This window comes from Puccinia triticina, chromosome 16A (assembly GCF_026914185.1).
Source record: "Puccinia triticina chromosome 16A, complete sequence".
Lineage (NCBI taxonomy): Eukaryota > Fungi > Basidiomycota > Pucciniomycetes > Pucciniales > Pucciniaceae > Puccinia > Puccinia triticina.
The window spans coordinates 3908684-3928497 of record NC_070573.1 but is presented as its reverse complement, the minus strand read 5'-3'; the positions used below and the strand labels follow the sequence as shown (position 1 = coordinate 3928497).

The 19814-nt window shown below is 44.8% G+C and overlaps 1 protein-coding gene across 1 annotated transcript; it reads left to right on the top strand.

Moving 5' to 3' along the window:
• Positions 1-7896: 7896 nt before the first annotated feature.
• Positions 7897-8197, top strand: PtA15_16A364 (uncharacterized protein; the record flags this gene model as incomplete). The annotated part of the gene is made up of 2 exons (XM_053164046.1): positions 7897-8085; positions 8180-8197. 2 exons carry the CDS (start codon positions 7897-7899, stop codon positions 8195-8197), a joined length of 207 nt encoding a protein of 68 aa, XP_053028011.1.
• Between the last annotated feature and the right edge of the window lie 11617 nt (positions 8198-19814).

Genomic DNA, 19814 nt, shown 5'->3' with positions numbered 1-19814 from the left:
CAAAAAAGAGGTCCCTACTAATAGAGCACCTGAAATGAGAGGACATGCTGAAAAAATTCCTCCTTGCACCTCTAAGGATGAGCCTCCACATCTTCAGATCCCTACAGACAGTCCCTTTGGCATGAGAGATGCGCATCATCAACGCAAAGGAGTCTACCAAAGTACCTCCCCCACTCCTGCGCCGCAACCAAAGAATGAATATCCTGGTGAAACGCACCCATCAACTCAGCCTATGCATAACAATCCTTTTATGCATTTTCCTCCTGTACCAGAAGTGAATAATTCACGACAATCCACCCCCTACAGGACTTTGGATATGACAGCAATTAATAAAATAATGCCTCCTTTGAAAGATTGGCCCAGGTTCGATGGCAAAGGAGAATATGATCACATGAATTTTATTAGAACTATTGATCATATGCTCAGATCATACCGTGCGGATGAGGAGGCTATTATTTCCAGATTACCTAGGCTTTTTGAAGGTGTTGCCGCAGACTGGTTTATCACTAAAACTGAAGAAGTTGGTGAGCAATCCTGGGGAAAATGGAAAGAATATATTAAGGAGGAATTTGGAACAAGAGTTTGGAGGACAGAAAAGCGCCAAGCTTTTGAAGCTGACTACTTTGATCCAACTAAAGAGCCAGCTACAGAATGGTGTTTACGCCAGAAGAAGAGGATTGATTGTATGTATAACAACCCCTCCAAAGAGGAAATTAATGACAGACTCCTCAACCAATGTAAAGGACAAATTGAGAGCTTGATGAGGTGCAGACTCAGTGACATGAATGTAGACCTGGCTAAATTTATAGGTATACTTCATGAAGTTGTTATTTTAAATGGTCTCAATAAAAAATACGTCAGAAACTCTGCTCCTGAAAAAAGAGATGCTCCCAAGCCTGAAACACCCAATAATCCTGCAGCTGAAACTCCTGTAAGGAAGGCAGCAGTACCTGAGTGTTACAATTGTGGTGAGAAGGGCCATAAGAGACCTGAATGCCCTAATCCACGCAGAAAGGTCAACAATATAGAAGTAGAAGAAGTATCAGATAGTGAGGATGAAGACTCTTCTGAGTTTAACATAGTAACCACTAATGCTGCAGAGGTTGAAGATCCCATGATCCACGTAATTCAAGCTGATATTGGTGATGAAATGTCAATTAACTCCATCCATGGGGAATCTAACTTGCCTCAGAAATGGGACCCTTCAATGAAAATTGGCCATATCTCTGACGCCAAATTACTTACCAACAAACCTGAGGCAGGAATGAGTTACACTATGGGAAAAACAAGCTATAATGCTGTCTTATTTCATGACCAGGAGCTGAAAGCTTTGCTGGACATAGGGGCCTTCTGTTCTTGTGTCAGCAAGAACTTTCTGGATGAGTGCTACCCAGATTGGGGAGAGCACTTATTGCCCATGCCCAGAGCTAAATTCAGCAGCTGCAATTCCTCCATGAAGCCTGTAGGAGTAGTGGTCATGCCTCTAATTTTCCCGCATTCCAAGGGATCTCTGAGGCTAACTGTTGAATTCGTAGTACTACAAGACGCTGTATGTAATTACTTAATCTTAGGTAATGATACCTTTTGCATGTATGGAATAGACATATTCCAAAGCAAAGACAGGTTCTATACTATTGGAGGTGATTGGAAAAGGAAATTCCAAATCTGCAACATCAATATCAAGCTCCCTGATGTACTTACCACTAATAATGTGGAATACCAGAATGATCTTGACTCCTTTAAATCTGAATACCTGTCCCAAGCAGCAATCAGTGATATATTAACTGAGAGCCAACAGTTTGACGTGTTGAAGGCTTGTTTCAAGCACAAAGAAGCCTTCTGCACTACAGAAGAACCTATTGGTAATATTAAAGGTCATGACATGAAACTGGAATTGACAGTCCAGAAACCTTACCCTCCGCAACTGAGAAGACCCCCTTACCCTTCCAGCCCCAAATCCAGAGAGGCCCTTGAAACTCACATCAAAGAGCTGCAGGAATTGGGAGTATTACGGAAAGTAGGGCATAATGAGCAAGTAGAAGTCACAACTCCTGTGATTATTGCATGGCATAATGAAAAATCCAGGATGGTGGGAGATTTTCGTGCCCTTAATAATTATACCAGACCTGATTATTATCCCATACCACGCATAGATCACTCCTTGCATAATTTATCCAAAGCCAAATACATTACCACTATGGATGTGCTCAAAGGTTTTCACCAGATCCCTATAGATCCAGAAAGTAGACAATTCCTCAGAATTATTTGTCACCTAGGAATTTTTGAATACCTCAGGATGCCTTTTGGAATTAAGAATGCGCCCTCCCACTTCCAAAGAATGATGGATTCAATTTTTGGATCTTTTATTTGACAAAATTGGATGATGGTGTACATCGATGACATAATAATTTATTCTGATGATTGGGATACCCATCTGGAGAAAATTAATTTAGTCTTGAGTACTGCTATAAAATCTGGGTTGAAAATGTCTATTAAGAAGTGTAACTTTGGTTATGGCGAATTAATAGCGCTAGGACGTGTAGTTTCAGGCCTTACTCTTGCAACAGATCAGAATAAAGTTGCGGCTGTGATGTGTAAATCCATGCCCCAGAACAAAACAGAAATCATGTCCTTCTTAGGATTTTGCAGCTACTATAGGCAACACGTACCACAGTTTGCCCACGTCAGTAAGAGCTTGTACGCCATCTGTGGTAATGACGCCATCTTTGAGATGACATATGAAAGGGTTCAAGATTATGAAGAACTGAAGAGACTCCTCACTTCTGCGCCTGTTTTGGCGCAACCAGATTACACGAAACCATTCATACTCTATATTGACGCCTGTCTAGATGGTCTAGGTGCTGCATTGCATCAAGAATTCATTATAGAGGATAAACCAGTGGAAAAACCTATCCTCTTCATTTCTAGACAAATTAAAAGTACAGAAAGAAGGTACGGAGCCAGCCAGATGGAATGTCTAGCTTTGGTTTGGGCGCTGGAAAAACTCCACTATTATCTAGAAGGATCCAACTTTGTAGTTGTTTCAGACTGCACAGCTGTAAGAACTCTTATGAATATGAAAACACCTAACAGGCATATGCTCCGGTGGCAAATTGCAATACAGCTTTACAGAGGTCATATGACAATTGTTCACAAAGCAGGAGCTAAACATAAAAATGCTGATGGATTAAGTAGATGGGCTTTGCCTAATACTCCTGAAAATCCGGCATATGATCCTGAAGATGAGGATATTTTTCCCATTCTTGGTATACATGTCTGTGACTTGGATGAGGCTTTCTATGAAATGGTTCAGAGAAGCTACGATGAGAATTGTGAATTACTCAAGTTAGTGGAGATAATAGTAGTCCACCTGAGCTGATAGCCAATCTACCGGATAGTCTAGCCCAACACTACAAACTTGGAAAATTTACATTACTTGATGGATTGCTATATTTTCGCCACAGGCACTCCAGCGTGTTAGTTCTGAGTGACAAAGACCAGATTAGAAACATCTTGCAAGAGTGCCATGATAATGTTAATTCTGGCCACTTCTCAGAAGAAAGGACAGTGGAGAGGATCAAACAAACTGCTTGGTGGATTGATTGGAAAGCACAGGTACATGATTATATCCAGTCCTGTGACGTCTGTCAGAAAGGTAACAAACAGACTGGTAAAAGATTTGGACTTCTCCAGAAAATCCAAGAGCCCACGGAAAAATGGGAAATAATTAATATGGATTTTGTAACTGGTTTACCTCCAGGAGGACCTTATTCCTTTAACTCAGTACTAGTTGTTGTGGACAGGTTCTCTAAAAGGGCCAGATTCATCCCTAACCATAAAGATGACACAGCTATGGAAGTAGCCTTGTTATTTTGGAACAGGATTATGGCTGACGTAGGAATACCTAAAATCATCATCAGTGACAGAGACCCCAAATTCACGTCAGAATTCTGGAGAAACTTGCATGATATGCTAGGAACTAAACTGGCTTTCTCTACAGCATACCACCCCCAAACGGATGGGCTAGCCGAGAGAATGATACAAACCTTGGAAGATATGTTACGCAGATTCTGTTCCTTTGGGTTTGAATTCAAAAATCATGATGGATACACACATGACTGGGTAAGCCTTTTACCAGCTCTAGAGATTGCGTACAATAGTAGCAAGCATTCCTCAACAAAAGAAGCTCCTTATGTCTTAGAAAGAGGATGGATTCCCCGCATGCCTAAAGACACACTTAATGATAAATTGCCTCATCTGCACCCCACAGCATTAGACTTCAAAAAGATGCTGGATTCTACTCAAAAACACGCCAGAAAATGTGTAGATGATGCTGTAGAATACAATAAGGGTAGATGGGACAAAAGTCACAAGGAACCAGAGTTCAAAGTAGGCCAAAAAATTCTCCTCTCCACCATTAATTTTAACAATTTGGGTGGGAGCAAAAAGCTTAAACCTCCATTTATAGGACCCTTTACCATTAAACAGCTACACGGTAAAAATGCAGTAGAAGTCATTTTGACTGAAGAACTGTCCAGGAAACATCCAGTATTCCCTGTTAGCTTGGTGAAACCCTATTCTGCCAGGTCTGAAAAATGCCCAGGACCTGTAGCGCCAGTACCCCTTATTGAAACTCCCCCTTCAGGACAATTGAAGGTGCAGAAAATTCTTAAAGACAAGAAAGAAAGGATACAAGGGAAAGATATACGTCTTTATTTGGTCAGGTATAAACACCAATCAGCCGACAAAGATGAATGGTTGCCGGAGAATAATATACCGGACGGTGCTATACACCTCAGGAATTACAGGGTGTCCAAAAGAAACTAGTAAATTTTTTTTTTTTTTTTTCTTCTCCCAAGCTTACCCCCTGTTTGGATTTGTTGCTTTATATGAGCCCAATTTTTTTTTTTTTTTGAGTTGGAGACTCATCTTAGGGGTAGGGAATGTCAGCTGGCTACTATGTCAGAGCCACCATGACATAATATCACAGAAAAATAATAAATTGTTACATATGTTAGAGACATTATTACTAATCTCCTACATATGTAACACTATAAAAAGTATAAATATTACCTATGAAAGAGACATTATTACGCACTCTTACATATGTAAATTGTAGAATATTACTTCAGATTCCTAATCTACGCCTAAAATAAACTAGGGTACCTCACTGCAACGTACCCTAAACTCTTACTCCTTCCCTGTGTAAATTACACATGAAAATATACCCAGTTACCACGGATAAGGTAGCGCTCATGCTTATATGCTCATGTACATATGCTTGTAAGCGCCACAGACACCCAAAAAGGCCGTGATCACGCCATACTATGAAGATATGACACCTTCTGAGTCCCATGAGCGCCTAGAATGTTCCATTACATATGTAATGATGTAAATAAAACATTCTTGACGCACAAAGATAAGAAGTACCAACCAATTGGTACATGTGATGTCATTATGTAGACCAAAGCAGAACAATTGGCCACACGTGACAGTCTGCATGTCCCAAACAGTAATTACTATTATGTAACCTGTAAATTAGCCTGAAACAATTACCATGTGTTTCAGACTAATTATGATACAGGAGCATCATAAGTGGCCCAATCTAGAAGATAGGACACACGTAACAACCCCTACTAGTTAGAAGTGTTTTAGACTAGTCCTGATACGGCCAAATATTACTTTTGCAGCCATTTGCACGCCCCAAAAAGGAATAGTCCTCCTGTAGCGTTGCCAAATTGGTCTAAAATCACGCCCACAAGTTGGCCAACCGCCAAATTGAGCCAGAATTACGCCCACAAGTTGGCCAGCAGCTATATGGCTCCCTGAGCGCTCCCTGAGGGCTTTCATGACTATTTAAAGGGCCCTCTGTGCGCTCCAAAGACCCTCCCTCATGCTATTACACCTACTCTGATCATTACCCGCTTCCAACACGTGCTCAACACCTGTTCTCTGCCTGGTAAGATCCTTAGTTGCTGACTTTAGCTCAATTCCTTCGTCTGAATCTGCTCAGATTCTCCCCTGAAGAACCTCAAGACTTTAAGGGCTTAATTCTAGTAAGTTTAACCCCTTTCTCTTGAGATTCTCCGCTTCATTCTTGCTGGGATCTAAACCACCCCTGCTTGCAGGCCCCAGTACTAACAGGTACCTAAATCTTCTGCTTTTGCACGATACCTTAGAGGGATCTAAACCACCCCTGCTTGCAGGCCCCTCTTATTTTAATTATATTAATTTTATTAATATAATTAAACTACTATTTCTCTATTTTTTACGCCACACAACCTCTCCAAAGCCTTGGATATCATCCCCAGAGTCCTTAAAACTCTAGTATTTCACTTTGCAGCTCGTGTAGCTAGAAGGATTATTGTCCTTGGCATCACGCAGGCTGACAGCTGGGGTGGTTGGTCAATAGAGCAGGCAGAGGTGATAGGGCAGACGGTAGAAGGCAGAGCAGACAGAGAGGATCAGGGCAGGCAGAGTTGGGCAATGGCGGGTATTGGTTCAAGAAAAAAAAAGTGTCACTATGAAAAAAACTTGAGAAACCCCTGTCAGTTGACATGCAGCATACTCGAGTTCAGTCTCCATTTAAAAAAGCCTCATAAAAAATGAATCCCTGCTGGAATTTGCTTGGCAGTTTGAGCTAAGCAGTATGTTCAGACTCTGCTTAGCCACACCAGCCACCACACTAACTTTGTGCACAGTTAGTGTGGAGCTGCTCAGCTGGCACAGCAGTAGCACCTAAATACATGTGGGCACCCTTTCAAGCGGGAGGCATCCCTCCCTCCGACAGACGAGGCTGCATACACCCACCCGCGTGGACCAGGAGGAATCCCTCCCGGTCAACAACATAACACCACCCGGAGGAATTCCTCCTGCCCCTGGTCAACAAGGCAAGATAACAGTCAACCGGGCGGAATCCCTCCCGGTCAACAACATAGCACAACTGTTGACCGGGCGGAATCCCTCCCGGTCAACAGTTATGTACAATTGTCTTGACTGGGAGGACTCCCTCCCGGTCAACAACATCACACAACTGTTGACCGGGTGGAATCCCTCCCGGTCAACAACATCACACAACTGTTGACCGGGCAGAATCCTTCCCGGTCGACAGTTGGGAGGGAGTCATCCCAGTCAAGACAGTTTTATATAACTGTTGACCGGGAGGGATTCCGCCCGGTCAACAGTTGTATGATGTTGTCGACCGGGAGGGAGTCCTTCCAGTCAAGAAAATTGTACATAACTGTTGACCGGGAGGGATTCCGCCCAGTAAAAAGTTGTGTGATGTTGTTGACTGGGAGGGATTCCACCCGTTCAACTGTTGTGTGATGTTGTCGACTGGGAGGGAGTCCTCCCAGTCGAGACAATTGTACATAACTGTTGACCGGGAGGGATTCCGCCCGGTCAACAGTTGTGCTATGTTGTCGACCGGGAGGGAGTCCGCCCGGTGGATGAAGTCCGCTTACGGGGTTAGTCCAGAAGCGATGGCAAGATGGTGAATGGAGTAATCTGCTTGGCGTCATGGGAAGCCCTTTGCTTGCAGCGTGGCGAGTTGGGGTCCTATGTGGAGTCAAGATCTCATAGGAAGTGGTGGCAGTGGTGTAACTTTGTTCGGATTCTTTGTTGGAGCACAATATGAACGATATACATCCTTTGTTTCCCTTTGCCGGCAAAGGTGGAGGTGAAAACCATTCCGATATTGAGGGGAAGTTCAAGCTGCCGCCGGTTGGTGAAGCCGGTGCCACTGGGTCAGCATTCACATGGCGAGACAGTATTTAGCGGCCGGCTTCCACTTGAAATGATGCAGTTCGTTGCCCGTTGGTGTCCCAAAGAGCAACGCGTGGCTCTGCGCGGATTTCCCTCTCATTGTTAGACATCTTTAATGCAGATGAGTTCTCAATGTCCATCTTGAAAGCCTTTCGTGAAGAGAAATTGCGAGCTGTAGACAACTTCCTCTTCTTGATTTGGGACGGATGCAACAAAGGTAGTGACGGTAAGCATGAAGGCAGACCCGCGCGTTTTGGTAAGACTGAGAAAATTGGCAACTCTTCGGTGACTGGTGGATCTTTGGTCACCGGCAATTCCTCAGTGCCTTGTGAGGAGCTGCATGAGACTGGTGCATAGCCCTCTGAAAATGGAATAGCCAACTGTGTCTAATCATCTTCTTTGTTCTCTTTCACAGCAACCTGCGCCTTCTTAGGGTGTTGACCGGGAGGGAGTCCTCCCACTCAAGACAGCGTATATAACTGTTGACCGGGAGGGATTCTGCCCGGTCAAAAGTTGTGTGATGTTGTCGACCGGGAGGGAGTCCTCCCAGTCCGGAAAATTGTACATAACTGTTGAACGGGAGGGATTCCGCCCGGTCAACTGTTATCTTGCCTTGTTGACCAGGGGCAGGAGGGATTCCTCCGGGTTGTGTTATGTTGTTGACCGGGAGGGATTCCTCCTGGTCCACGCGGGTGGGTGTATGCGGCCCCCTCTGTTGGAGGGAGGGATGCCTCCCGCTTGAAAGGGTGCCCGTATGTATTTAGGTGCTACTGCTGTGCCAGCTGAGCAGCTCAACACTAACTGTGCACAAAGTTAGTGTGGTGGCTGGTGTGTCTAAGCAGACTCTGAACATACTGCTTAGGCTGAGCTAATCCATAAAAATACATGAATTCAACCAGGAATAAAGCTGGACAAACTCAGGTATGTGGCATTGTATCAGCCTGGATCTGGCATTTCAACTGACACCAGTTTCTTGAGTTTTTTTCATAGTGCGTAAGCGCTCCAAATAGGGGGGCGCTTCACTGGTTGGAAACTGGCACTGGGAACAAGGAAGGCTGAGCCTTGGGAGATTTCTAGAACCAACGGTTGTGTGGATTGCAGAAAACCTAGCTCAGGAGAGATGGAAGGGACATCTCTGTGTCAGGACTATCTACAAGGGTTCTGAGAAGAAGGAGGAGAGGAAGAGAGAGAGAGAGGAAACTGGGCAGACTCACCTAGCTCAGGAGAGATGGAAGGGACATCTCTGCTGAGCTAGGAGGGACGGGGGAACTGCTGGACTAAGTGCGGGTCCAACACTAAGGTGTCTTTGAAAGGGGCACGGGACAGGCACAAAGCCGGAGAGTTCTAGCTCCAAACGGATTGGGTGGATTACTAGTGTCAACAGAGAGTTGTCCAGTGATTCTCTTGTTAGTGTCTATCTACAACTGGTTGAGAAAAAGGGAGACTCTTACCTAGCGTCAACAGAGAGTCGTCCGGTGATTCTCTGCCGAGCTAGGTAAGGGCGGGGAACAACTAAGTGTAGGGCGGAGGATGAGGTCGTGAAAGGGGGTGTGATACTCTTGTGAAGTGCGTGCAGGGCGCGGGATTTACAGTCTCCCCTCCTATAAGAGGAGAGGAAGAAGGAAAGAAAGAAAAAACAGGAGGGGAACAATTAGATGAAAAAAATGGGGGTCATCGGGAAGGGTGATCTTAGAATGTTCAAAAGTGGGGCGGAGCGCTTCTGCTGCTCAGCTTGAATCTTCAAGACCAAACCTGATCTTGTTTCAGGTGCCTTTGGCTCTCGAAGTCGAAGAGGTAGGCAGCGTGTCGTGGGAGGCGGAGCGGGGGGACATATATTACCAGTCAAGCAGAGAAGGAACACGGGGAAAGGAGAATGCATGGGAATGGTGATGGTGGCAGCCACATGGTGCTGTACACCAGGTTGGGCGTTGAAGGGTTGGCTCGTGACAATGTGAAGTCGACGTCCTATATTGCGTACATGACCACGTAAGCAATGTCCAGCGTGAAACTGGTGAAGCGAGCGGGCGGGGGGAAGAGAGGGGGGCACCCACTCAGTCTCATCCACCAGTAAATGTTTGATACAGCGTTCATTGAAGGCGGGGTCCGTGCAATAATTGCAGGAAGTGGTGGTTGCTGCAAGGCTATGCTCTTCATAGTAGACCGGATTCTTGTTGGTGTCGTTGATGAAATCAGCATCAGACAGGGGGCCGCACTCATCCGCCACAATCTTGTCAAGAGTAAGGCCCGCAAGCTCAGTTGATTGAACGACTCCATTAATCTCGGATTATTGAGCAATAGCGCTTGCGGAGAGGGCAGGGTATTTGTTGACCTTGTTGGTTAAGGTCGCCACCCCCGCTGGTCGTCCCACGGGTCAACCCGGCGCAGAGGACAGGGGTTTAGGTGGCGCCTGAGGGCTGGTCCAAGCCCAGGGTGCTGAGTAGTTGGGAGGTTTAGGAGGGGTGAAAAAAGAGTTGAGGATCACAACACGGTTGCGGTCGCATGGTCCTGGGCACGTCCCCGCTGCGTTTGTGCAGTGTTTCTTGCAAAAGTGGCATTTGCCCACTGTATCCAAGTAGGCATGTATGCGCCAAACAAAATTGGGGTCGCCTTGATTGTAGGAGGAAGGGGGAGGGGACGAGCCGGGGCAAAAACGGTGTTGTGGGAGGGTTTCGTAAAACAGGCTGCATCGTTGCTTGAAAACGCTGTATTTGAAATCGGGGGCATCAAGGAGTTGCCACTCCTTGGCCTTAGCCTTGAGGTCTTGAGGCATCCCATAGACCACCAGTTCTGCCAAGTCGTGGTCGGATAGCATTATGTTATCAAAATTGAGCATACTTTGTAGCATGCGAGCTCGGGTGCTGTAAGCGGTGAAAGACTCGGTGTCCTTCATTGCGATGTGTTGAATCTTCTCTTTGATGTTGCTTTGCCAGGACTGCGGGAGGGCATATTCAAAAAGCATAGCCTTAAAGGTGGCCCAGGGCTTGCCCATGTAGTTTTTGACCTCAGTGGCTTAGAAGGCGAGAAGGTTGGTCTCCTCGAGAAGGCTGCCGATGACGTGCAGTTTGTTGTTGTCGTTGGTTATGGCTTGTGTGGTGAAGTGGATCTGGACCCCGCGGATCCAGTTTAATAAGGGCTCGACCTCCTGGAATGGACCCCGGAACTTGGGTCTGTCCGATTTGAACCGTTGCAGGTCGATGCGGTCCGATTTGGGTTCCGCTACAGCTGCCAAGGGAGAGGGCTCAGTTTTCACGCTCAAGCTGCCGATCAAGACCGATTCCAGCTTATCAAAACAAGAGTTGTTTAGCTTCAGTGCCGTTTGCAACTGGGTCTGGGTGGTTTTCTGGAAGGCCAACATGGCTGCCATCATCTCCTCAATGACCATGCCGCCTTGATCGTCTCCAGTTTTGGGATGTTGGCCGTTGGGGGAAGGCATGGTGGGATGTGCTGGGTTGTTCCGCAGGGGGGTGTCAAGTTGGGCTTGTCTGCGGTGTTCTGTGTTAGCGGAACGGATAATTGCTTCGGGATCTGATATCGGTACGAGAGGGTCCTTATTCGACTGCCTTGTTGTCATGGAACGGCAACAAGTGAGGCGTGGGTGGAACGGGGCAAGACGGAACGGAACGTAGTGGGACAGGACGGGGAGGGACAGGGCAGGGCGGGACCGGGAGGGACGGGGTGGTAACACCAGGAAAAAAAAGTAGTCACTTGATGACAAGTGACATCATGCCAGCTCCAGCGGGCTACCCACCATGTACCCACCATCTACCCATCATCTACCCACCATCTACCCACCATCTAACCAGTTTAAGAATTTCCACAGGAGATCCTCAGTTTTTGCAGGGCACCACTGATCCCCATTTCTGGTCAGCTGATACTCAGCTTTAGCTCCCAGCTTATGCTCAGCTTTGGTGCCCAGCTCATGCTCAGCTTTGTTGCCCAGATCAGAACCAGTCCTGGCCCAGCTTATTTTCAGCTTTATTCCAGTCATGGCTCAGCTTAGACTCAGATTAGGACTATCATTGGCCCAGCCAATGCTCAGCTTTGGACCAGTATTGGCTAAGCTGATTTTCAGATTTGGATAAATCTTGGCCCAGCAAATGCTCAGATTCTGAGTCTGACCACTCCTGTAACAGCTGATGCTCAGCTGTGGACCAGCCTTGGCTCAGCTGATGCTCAGCTGTGGACCAGCCTTGGCTCAGCTGATGCTCAGCTGTGGACCAGCCTTGGCTCAGCTGATGCTCAGCTGTGGACCAGCCTTGGCTCAGCTGATGCTCAGCTGTGGACCAGCCTTGGCTCAGCTGATGCTCAGCTGTGGAACAGCCTTGGCTCAGGTGATATTGATCTTTTGAATAGTCTCAAAAAATCTGATACTCAGCTTTGGAACAGCCTTGGCTCAGCCAATGCTCAGCTTTGTACGCTCAGCTTTGGACCATTGTTGGCTTAGCTGATGCTCAGATTTGGAATATTCTTGGTCCAGCTGACACTTGGATTTTTTTCAGGCTTAGAATATCCAATGCTCAGCTGTGGCCCAGGATCAGCCAATGCTCAGCTTTGGCCCAGGCTCAGTCAATGCCTACTGCTCAGCTTATGATGAGCATCAGCTATTCCTGGGAAAAAATTAGGATCAGCTGACTGTGCCACATTGAGTGCTCTGGTGCAGTCCTGCAAGCTCTACAAGTGCTGGTGGAGCAGACTTGGAGCAGCGCTGGAGTAGCTCTGGAGCAGAAACCAAAGCTGCATCATGTCACTTGCCATCAAGTGACTATTTTTTTTTTCCTGGTGTAAGTTTCTTGTTTGGTTGTTACTTGTTGAGGAGCGGGACGGTACGGGAAGAAGAGAAAAAAAATGTTGTTGGAGTAGAAAAAAAAAGTGTAAGGACTCTGATGAGTCCTTCACTAAGGTGTCTTTGAAGGGGGCCGGGACAGGCACAAAGCCGGAGAGTTCTAGCTCCAAACGGATCGGGTGGATTACTAGTGTCAACAGAGAGTCGTCCGGTGATTCTCTTGTTAGTGTCTATCTACAACTGGTTGAGAAAAAGGGAGACTCTTACCTAGCGTCAACAGAGAGTCGTCCAGTGATTCTCTGCCAAGCTAGGTAAGGGCAGGGAACAACTAAGTGTAGGGCGGAGGATGAGGTCGTGAAAGGGGGTGTGATACTCTTGTTGTCAGCTGGCTACTATAGCAGAGCCACCGTAACATAAAAATAAAAAGTAGTATTACATATGAAAGAGATATTATTACACTCTTACACATGTAATACCATAAAATAAAAACACAAAAATAACAAAGACATCATTACTGTCTCTTACATAAGTAAAATCTGAATATTATTTTATATTCTTAATCTACACCTAAATTAACCTAGGGTACCCCACTCACAGGTTCCTATAATTCTCACTCCTTCATTGTGTAATCACCCAATTAAGAATTTACTAGGTGGGAAATAAGACTGAGTCTGTGAGCCTGAGTCTCTATAGTGACAGCAGGACACAAGAAAGAAGGGGGGAATATTTGGATTTCTTTGGATAAAGAAAATACAAATATAAGAGAGAGAGAGAGAAAGAGAGAGAGAAACTGAGCAGGATCAAGATAAGCAGATATTCAAGGTTATTCTGGTGGGAATGCACGTCCACTGGCAATGCTACCTCTTCAGAAGAGTGCTGCCAAGCTGTGCTAGAGAGTGCTACAGCCTCCTCTCACCAAAGAAACGTGGAGGGATCCTGGATTAGACAAGTTTAATTCAGCCACAATTTTAAGCTTCCTTCTGGATAGTCAAGGTTCTTTAAAGGGAAACCTATGTGATTTGTTTGTTGCAAAAACCGCAGAAAAAGAATGAAGTTAAGCAGGGACAGCCCTGTGATCAAGAATGAGGCAAAGGCCAGCAAAGGAGAGCAGATCAAGCAAGACACAGAGTTGTACCTCTGAGATAAACTAGGTTCAGTGAAAGAGGTTACTTACTGTCAATATCCTAGGCGCCTGTGACGGTAGGTATATTGGGAGTGTTGTAAACTCTTTGGTGGTGATCCTGGGGTTATCTGGGGTGTGGTTCTGGTGTGCTGAAGTCTGTGGATACTCCAGCTGCATGGGGGATCCTGACTTCAAAAATTTTCACATTTTCCTTATGTAATTTACATATGTACATGTGGTTTGGCTCGCCTGGTAGCGCTGACACGTCACAACTGCGCAGGCGCGCTACAACTCAATAACTCAGGGAAGGAGTGGAGTTAAAAAGAATTGATAAGCTGTAAATAGGGTTAAAATTGCATGAGCAAACAGAATATGAAGTCAAAACAAGGGTATCTCTTAAGATGAAAAACATATGAAGTAATTCATGTGTAAAAAGTAGAAAAAGGCAGACTTTAGGTCAGTTGAGTTGACTCTAAGGCTGACAGAGTCAGAGGTTTGAGATAACTCAACAAAAATATCATGTATTTCCTTGTTCACAGAACAAACCAAAAAGCTGATCTCTGCAAGATGTGTCTTTGAAGTCAAAGCAACCTTCCTTGGGCTTAGGTGCCTCCACTTCCGGCTCCAAATCAGAAGCTGGTGCAACGTGATGGGCAGACAACACCTGCCAATCACAGTTGTGTGAGAGGAAAAGGTGTGCGAGATCACACAAACCTTGAGCCATTGGTTTAATCGCCTTGCCGATTGGATGTCGCATAACCTTTGCTGGAGTAATTTGAGAGACTGGAATCTGTTCTTCAGCATCCCAATGCAGTGTCCAACTTCAACACGGTGGTGAATCAATTCGTAGTTGAAGGCTTGTTTGTTTGCCAGTAATAGTTGCCCAGGTGACCGTTTGAACGCAGGAATAAGTGTTTGTGAAGCTGTGTAACCTGAATCAGCCAACAAGTACTGCCCCGGAGAAAAGTATATGTTTGGTTGTATGAAGAGCTACAAGGTGCCTCAGTGATTCAGGTAATGGAGCACACACTGCCTTCACGCTGGTAACATACCTGTAAATTTTTGTAGACCCGCTGGTCATGTGCACTACCACACCAGCCATGCAGCGCATATATTATCTTTTGTTCCCGGGTATAGACAATCATCAAGTTCATCCCGTAGATGCTCTTTTGCATTCAAAAGTCTTCCTTGTGGACGGTTGGCCCAAATGCCAAGGGAAAGATTTTCCCATCAACCAAGCCAACAGCATCGTCAATGAAATCATGGATAGTTTCTGCACAATATGCTGCTCGATCTGCGGCAGATGGCCATCTGACGTATTTTTCCTTGAGTTTGGAAATTCCACACAGACATCTGTTTGTATAATTTTCTCACCAGGGGGAATCTGTCGCACTTCCTACAGAGTGCCATACCATAATTCCATCAGACCCAGGTACTGATGTGATGCTAGAGTTTACCATAACTCTTGTGTAACTTTCCACAGTATTGCAAGGATAACTGTAGCCTAATGTATGATCAACTGCTCTGTTGATCAAGTATTGAGTTAGTGATCAGTTGTTGAAGGGGACCTTGTCTTTATGCCATGCAAATGGCCATTTCTATGCAATGATGAAATCTATTCTGGGCCGACTTGTGTAAGATGTGAATCTTCTTGATTCATGATTAAACCAACAATCATGCCTTACAAACGCCTCTGGATAATATAGTAAAAAGAATTATAAGGCATATTTTTGGATGAATCCAGCTTTTGTTTACTGATGCTGTGGCCCTTCTATTGGTTCGTTGAAATCATCTACATTGGAAGGTACACTTAAATTTCCTTCAAGTTTTCAACTTTTCAATTTTTGGTTAAAATGTGCCAGATGCAGGTGGCCATCCTCTCATGTGTGACAAGTCTTGACTCTTTTATGGAAAGATGTATGTACTCACCCATGAAAAGTCCAAAGGGAAAATTATGTGCAAAAGTCATGACTTGTAATGGGGGACAATTTCTCACAGTTTCGGGACTCACTACGCTCCTTCCAGGGGAAACAGGCGCCCTGGAAGTTGGAAAACACTGTTTTGTGATCAACATCAATAAACTGGGCTTGGGATCAAGTGGGGATTACTTGGATGCTTATGCAACTCAATGATTGGCAAGCAGAACATATAGAGTCTACATGCTTAGAATGTCCAGGTTTTGTAAGTGTAATCCTATCTCATGATCAAATTCTACACCTGCAAATGTGTTGCTGGCTTGGCATGCGGCTCAAGCTGCAAGAAGCAGTAATACAGTTGCTACTACTTAACACGGGGTCAACAGTTCCATTAATGACAATTAGTTGTATTATTTGTTTCTGTGGTTGCACACTACTTTTTCTTGAATTAGAATATGTTGTTTTGTTAGCATAAATAGAAGCTGAGATAAGTGGGGGCTGATTCTGCTATTTTTCCAGGTAATGAATTTACAGAGGGATATTGGGTTGTAAATTAAGTGTTGTGTGCAGTAACAGTATTCTCTATTTTGGGGGAAGCAGAGCGTGGTTCACTGTAAAAATGTGGTGGCGTGGCACGTGTCTCCAAGAGCACATCAAGCTGGTGGGTAGGACTAACTTCACAAAAATCTCTCTTTTTGGAGGGCCTGGTGCACCGCCACTTGCGCAAAGCACAAGCCTCCAAAGGAAGCAAGGGTTCCTGAGGAATGGTGCCCCCCCTTCACAAACAGAGGGACTTGGTTAAATTAGTGGTTTGAAGTGGAGTTGAGAAGTTGTTCAACAATGTCTGATGTCCACCGTGACGTTCGCGCAAATGTTAGGGTGGACAAGCATTGGGGGACGCCATCCCGCAGTGACCCTCCTTTGGAGGGTCCCTGCGGGAGAGCATCCCCCCTCAACAAACAGAGGGACTTGCTTTATTTTAGTGGTTAGGATGAGAGTTGAAGATTTGTTAAACACTGCCTGATGCCCACCATGACGTTTGCCCAAACGTGAGGGTGGACAGGCATCAGACAGCAGCATGGTGGGCTTTGGGGAAGGCTCCCCTGAGACCCCCGAGGTGCTTTTTGTTGGTTCACTAGGCGTGCTTCTTCCTGTACCCAGGTAGGAGTAGGTCAAAATCTTGACGCATCCCCCCCTGCAATACACACACCTGGAATCTGAGAATGCTTCTGTGAAGCAGATCTCCCTTGGCCTCTGATGATGCACAACTCTAAGGGAAAATTCTGGTGCAAGGGCGCGATCAGCCTGTATTTGATGACCTGTCCTCTCCTAAGCAAAATTTCAGCAAATGTCAAAGGAGAAGTTGGCAAATCACACAGGTACCAGCCAAGAAAGGCACCCACCTCCTGTCATAGATGCAAAATAATTTGTGTTTCATATGTTTCCCACACCAATCATTGCTCCCACCATTTTTAAATGGCTCATGATGCTTATTGAAAAAAGCTTAACAATCTCGAATATCTTTGATTGAGAAATTCACACCACTAGAGGTAATTGGGTGATTCCTGCTGCTCAGATGTATGGGATATCTCCATTTCCATGACCAACCTCACAAGGATGATTATTTGAATGACCATAAATTGGTAGGTTCAATTCCCATCTTGCTTTCAAGAAGGCTGGAGAATACACAGATCTTTACCAATGAACTACCAATGGTGGGCCAGCTATGCTAACCACTGCGTTATAGTGTTGTAGCGCAGAATTAGCTTAAAAATTGGGTGTAGCGCTCAGACAATTGTGGGAGATGTTAGCTAATGCTTGGCGCAAAGGGCGCAAAAATTGGCAGGCTACACTGCGCTATATTGTTTTTTAATGGCTTTTTGGTTTTTTTTTTTGGCACTAAACGTGCTGTAGCGTGGCATAACACAGTGTAGCAGGGGTAGTGGCACACTAACACCACAAAAAAAAGTGCCTCTGTTAGCGCTGCTACACTAAAACGAGGTGGTTCTGTAGAGTAGTGTAGCATAGAAGCCCATTGTTGGAACTACCAAATGATCACTTTGACATTATTGGGGGAAAATTTGCTTATGTCAAGGAGGAATGTGATCCTCACAAAGTTATTTGTGGCTTAAAAAAGTAGATTGAGAGTGTTCTGGAGAATGATACATTAGTTTTTGTTGTTTATATACATTGAATTTCTATTACCTTTCCTCTCCTATCTTCTAGTAGTTTTGACATTGTTGGTTCAATTGAAGTCAAATATTCCCCATACTTTCCTGGTAGCTTATTTATTTGTTAGAGGAGACTTAATTATGAGTTCAACAGCAGATTAACATTATTTAGGCTTGACTTACACATGCACAAGCAGTTGACTTCTGGAAAGGTTACAGAAAGAAATCACAGTATGGCACTCTGTAGAAAGTGCGACAGATTCCCCCCTGGTGTCTATACTACCTTCTAGAAACATGAACAAATTTAATGTTAGTTTACATGCAATCATCATTGGAGTAAAATCAAACACACCAGATATGTTGAATACCTCTCTCAGAATACGCGGTGATACACCATTACCGTTGATTCCCAAATGAGCTAGTGCAACAAGCAATTGCCACTCAGTTGGTGCTTGGTGGTGATTCAAGTTGTTCATGAACACCAGGTGGTCTTTTATTTTGTTCAAAAACACATAAAAACTGTTGTGAGTCATCCTAGCCTAGAACAAAACAATATTGGTTAATCTAAGAATAAGAATAAGTTTGCAACACACGCAAAAAACTCACCCATCTGAGAAAGACAGCATCAGTATTATTTGAGAAAACCTCAAAAGTTTGTTAAATTGTTGAGATTCAGGGACAAGGAGCTCTGGGTGCCAAATAGCGGCGGTTGCATACCGTAGTAATCAGCTGGAGGATTTCTTCTACCTGTGCCTGTGTTGTTTGAGCCTTGCAAGAGCGATGTTGAAATCTTAAGAGCTGATATCTCGACCTGGATTGGGAACGGAGGAGCAAGATGACCGCCAGAGAAAGAAGGAGATGTTGATCAGGAGTTTCAACATTTCCAAGTAGTGCCACAATGATGATACAAAACAAAGGGAAGCGTTGGCCAGTTATGATGGTTTGGTAATTCTGATTGTTGATTTGTAGTCTTGCAAAGCAGGTGATCAGGAGGAACTGAAGGTCCCGGATCAATGATTTGCGTTCCGTCTGTCGTGGCATGGCTGTTGGCTGGTTAGATGAGTTGGAATCTTTGGTCTGTTAGCTGGTTAGATGAGTAGGTGTTTTTGGTTTGGTTTGTATGTGTGAGATGGGGTCAGGGGATGGCTAAAGGGGGTTCTCACTATTGCCTGAGCGACATAAAATCATATATTCATGACTCCCTGCCAAAATTGGGGGTTATGCCATTATGATTTCATGTAAATATTTTATGTATTCAATTTTGAATACCATAAATAGTTTAGTTTCACACGGAAATTTTTACGCTGTATATGCTGTGCAAAAAGAAAACTTTGTAAAAATAACCCTCAGAATCAAACACTTCAAATCTGCAAGGCATCAGCTTTTACAGGGCATACAAATGTAAAAATAGCTTTGTAAAATCCATCTAAAAAACAATGAGAACGGAATTTTACAAGGCATAACACAAGAAATGCAGATTATCAGGCAAGGTTATTTCCCGCCTTGGCAACTTTTTGGCTACGAGGTCCAGGCCTGTGAGTAGGCACATAAGCTGGCAAAGTAGTTCCGCCTCGGGCGTCTTGCCGCTCTGGCATTGGCAAAGCCAATTTTTCCAATTCCGCTGGCGGTTTAGGTGGTTTCAGCTTAATCTTTAGGTTTCGAATCTTTGGGGCCACCTGTTTCTCTTTGGTTGCCAGGGAGGAGCCATTTTCTGACTTTGCCTGCTTCATTTCAGTTGATTTGGCAGAGTCCTCCGCTGAGTTTGCCATATTCACATCAGCAGCTAAGGGAGAATCATTTACAGGCCTCTTTGGCGCCAATCCAGTTGGCAAAGTTGGGAAACATCAGAATGGTTGGTTTTTGCAACTTTGAACACCAGATCATCAGTAATCAGGTCAAATAATCAATAAAAAGCCAACTTAATGCTTAACATTGTCCTTTTTTGCACCAGTGGATTCTAGGAACTTCCTTCCGGAATTGAGCAAGTCAGAAAGATTTGCAAACACAATTTGATGAGGACGTGCAGTTGGGAAGTCTTTCTTGATTTGCACAACCTT